We start from the raw sequence: 4076 nt of genomic DNA, 5'->3' as shown, positions 1-4076 counted from the left end.
GTATGTGCTATCTTTTGAATGGTCCAGTCAAATCAATTCTATGTATTCATTTTATTCACACAATTCAAAAATTATCAAAGTTGATCTTTGAACCAGGAATAAAAGTTTAGTTTAGATCTGGTCCATATAAAAATTTCATTTTTAATTTTTAGACCAAATAAAAAACTTATTATTTCCTCTATCAAAATAAATATACATGTACAATTTATGGATAAAAATTACATTCACATAAAGTATTTTTGTTAAAACATAATACCCTTATTTTCTTGTTTATAATAACATAATAAATAAAAAATTATTTATTTTTACAAAAATGTCGTTGTATTTTTAATTTAATTACCTAATATGATATATAATTTATGACAATATAAATGTCACTAAGCAATCTTTTAGTGGTAAAATTTTATCCAAACTAATAAATAAATAAATAATATTTATAAACTATACACCCGACAAAATGGTTTCTCCCCAACATGTTCGACGAAATGCCTCAAAGAACATTTGGTCATTGATCAAACAGGGAAAGACATGTCCAAGTCTCAAACTCATCTCTCCAACAACAAAACCAACAACAATTCACTCCTACAACTACTTCTTCAATCTTTCACTAACTTCCTCAAATGCATCCCTTCTTCATCTCCTCAAACCAACAACAACTCCAACACCATCCAAAACACAACCACAACAATCACTTCCATGCCTTCGGAGTCAAAATTCACCATCTCCGTTCAAAAAAGGACCGTGCAGAGCTCGGTGAAGCAACTACACTTTGGTGGGTGGGACGAGAAAAAGGTGGCAGCAAAAGAGATCAAAAGGTTGGCCGGAGAAGGACATAGCACGAAAAAATTGTTAGCTGAGCTCGGTGTAATAACTTCGCTTGTTTTGATGCTTGTTGAGTCCACTGATGATCATCTCCGGTGTTTGGCTATCGATGCTCTTATAGAACTTGCTAAAGGTACATTCAGGTTAGTTCTCGTAAACAATTTTAATGGATATTTAAGTTTTTAGTTTTTAGATTAGATCGAAGTCATCGAACACAATTAATATGTATCTAGCTTTTTCTTTTGTTGAATTCATTCATTTTTCTTTTATGTATGATCAACTAAAGATATAATCAATAGTTTAAAATTTTTGAATTAGAAATAAATACAAAAAAAATAAAATTCTATCAGCCTAGCTTTAATATTAAATTGAACACATTTAATTATTTTTTTAAATTGTTTAATGGAGAATGAAATTGGTAGAGTTGTCTCTTATGCGAGTCACGAGTTTAAAGTAGTCCACCATGAGGGCCTCATTCTTTTGAATTATTTGGTTAGACCCACTAATGCATTGCCACCCACAAAAGTATTTTCAAATTCATGAACCTCATAAGTGTCTTCGATATTGGTGGACTTGTTACTTATTAAAGTGGTATATATATATAGATTTGATATAGGAAAACCTTGACTTTATATTTATGGTCAACATCAAGGTGTGGAAGAGTTAGGCACAAACATCACAAAGTCTTCTCATTTGAAGTTCTTACGGCTTGATAATGGCATAATTTTCTTTTATTCACTTTTACTTGTGCATCTTGTTTTCTTTGCGCATATAGTTTTCCCTTATCGCTTATTAACAGTTAGAGTTTCTAATTGTTCATCTCTTATAAACTAAATAAATTTCCTTTATTTTTTATAAAAATAAAATTCCAATTGTTTCCAAACTCATTGATTGCTATTAACTTCTCTATATCTCGCTAATATCACAATGTTGTGAGATCCAATGCGAATGGCATATATATATATATATATATATTCTTTATACATTTTTTTTATGCAAAATAATTTTTTAAAGAACACCATTAATTATATATATATATATATATATATATATATATATATATATATATAATGCTAACATGATGCAGACCACCTTCATTAATTTCTGTTGCAGAAACAAGGCACTAATAGTAGAGGCAGGACTTGTAGCCAAGCTACCAAACATAATCATCGCGACACAAGAAGAAGAACAAGAAGAAGACTCATCAACAATAGTAAAACTCAAACTAGCCACCCTTCTCCAATCCATCTCCTCTCTCACAAAAACCCACATCTCCATCACACCCCAAACCATCCTCCCATTCTTAACCACCATCCTCACCACACCAACAAAACTTGACCCAAACCTCAAGCTCAAATGCCTATCCACTCTCTACAACCTCTCCACTAAGCTAGAAACATTAAACCTTGTATCCTCAAGTGTACCACTAGTCCATGCTCTCCTAACACTCTCACTCCATGACCAATCTGAGCTAGCTGTAGCAATACTTGCCAACTTGGTTTTGAGCTCTAGAGGGAAGAAGGCCATTGAAGATGATCCCATGGTGCCACAAGCCTTGATAGATATCATTACATGGCATGACAAACCAATGGGCCAAGAGTTAGTGATGTATATATTGATGGTGCTTGCAAATGGGAGTAGTGCTCAAAGGATGAAAATGAGAGGTTTGGGGATAGTGCCCTTGCTTTTGGAGGTGGCTTTGTTGGGGAGCAGTGCATTGGCACAGAAGAGAGCTTTGAAGATGTTGGAGTGGTTCAAGGATGAGAGCCGTGTTGTACAGATGGGAGTTCATTCAGGGCCACAAGAAGATCGGTTCTCGGACCCAGCTGGCACATCATCGTCATCACCGGAGGAGTCCCGGAGAGCTGTGAGGAGGTTGGTGAGGCAAAGTCTTCATCAGAATATAAAGATGATGACAAGGAGGGGGAATGGATCACAAGGGAGTACTTCCTTGGTTAAGTCTTTGGTTGTTAATAGAAGCTCTAAGAGTTTGCCTTACTAAATATTACGTTTTTGATTAACACTCATGAGAGATATACATTTTCATTTTGGTTTAGTTTTTCGATAAACAAAGCTGCATGATAGCATAATCTAGGAATAATCCTCGAAATAGTCCCTCTATTATGGTCAGATACCCATTTTAGTTCCTGTATTATGAAATGAGCCCATTTAATCCCTCTATTTTACCTCGATTGAGAAATGTCGATCATTGTCCTAATGATCGGCATTTACGTTGTCCATTTTCGTTGATGTGACATTCACTAATACCGACGTGGCACATTTAATATAAAAAACTAATAATTGACTTAAAATATTGTTAAAGATTTGCACGTCATTTCAGATCATGCTGATGTGATATCCATTGACATGGAAACCTTTATCAATATTTTAAGCCATTTATTGGTTATTTTTATATTAAATATGGTCACGTTGGTGTTAGTGGATGCCATATCAATGAAAAAATGGATGGCGACAATGACGATTGTTAGGGTAAGGACTAACATTTCCCAATCAAAAAAATAAAGAGATCAAATTGGTGCATTTCATAATAGAGGGATTAAAATGGACGATCTGACCATAATAGAGGGATTATTTTGATATTATTCTTAAGGTAAATGACCTAAATGGTCACTGAATTATGCGTCAATTCCTATTTTGGTCACTGAAGTAAAAAAATTTTATTCAAATCACTAAGCTTATTATACTTTTCCAATCAAGTCACCCGGGTAGATGGCGTTAACTACAGTCTGATTTGGCTTGCCACCTCACAACTGCCCTCTTATTGCCATGTGCCTGGCATTCTTCTTATGGTTATCTCCACCCATGTGTCAACCCTAATCCTAATTTTCTCAATGACCACCACCATGTCCACCACCACTGACGCCACCATCACCATCACCACCACCCCCATCACCAAGGAAGTGAAGAAAGCCCACATCTTGATATTCACATTCATGGCGCAAGGCCACATTATCCCACTCCTCCACCTTGCCACCTTCTTCTCAACCCACTACCACCTCCATGTTACCATCATCACCATCCCCAGTAGCGCCCCTTCTCTCCGGTGTTACCTTCCACCACCCACCTCTCTATCCTCCCCTTCCCTGCATCCCCTTTTCTCTCTGGTGGCGTTGTCCACCAATCTCCTTTCTTCCTAGGACCTCCACCCAATATTTACAGCCACCACCACCCATCTCTGCCCACACTTCCACCACCTCCTTATCTCCGACTTCTTTCTCAGCTGGACTCTCGAC

General features: G+C 36.2%; 1 protein-coding gene across 1 annotated transcript; it reads left to right on the top strand.

The window, feature by feature from the left end:
* Positions 1-481: 481 nt before the first annotated feature.
* LOC120257446 (U-box domain-containing protein 7-like) lies at positions 482-2929 on the top strand. The gene is made up of 2 exons (XM_039264914.1): positions 482-965; positions 1936-2929. Exons 1-2 carry the CDS (start codon positions 529-531, stop codon positions 2822-2824), a joined length of 1326 nt encoding a protein of 441 aa, XP_039120848.1. The 5' UTR covers positions 482-528; the 3' UTR covers positions 2825-2929.
* Positions 2930-4076: the final 1147 nt, after the last annotated feature.

The sequence above is a fragment of the Dioscorea cayenensis genome, unplaced genomic scaffold (genome assembly GCF_009730915.1).
Source record: "Dioscorea cayenensis subsp. rotundata cultivar TDr96_F1 unplaced genomic scaffold, TDr96_F1_v2_PseudoChromosome.rev07_lg8_w22 25.fasta BLBR01002128.1, whole genome shotgun sequence".
Taxonomy (NCBI): domain Eukaryota; kingdom Viridiplantae; phylum Streptophyta; class Magnoliopsida; order Dioscoreales; family Dioscoreaceae; genus Dioscorea; species Dioscorea cayenensis.
Note: the sequence above shows the minus strand (reverse complement) of the source record. Positions and strands in the feature narration are given on the sequence as shown.

Coding starts and splice junctions, on each gene's coding strand:
- LOC120257446 (XM_039264914.1), top strand. CDS start 529: ATGTCCAAGTCTCAAACTCATCTCTCCAACAACAAAACCAACAACAAT. Junction 966..1,935: donor CTTGCTAAAGGTACATTCAG/GTTAGTTCTCGT, acceptor TTTCTGTTGCAG/AAACAAGGCACTAATAGTAG.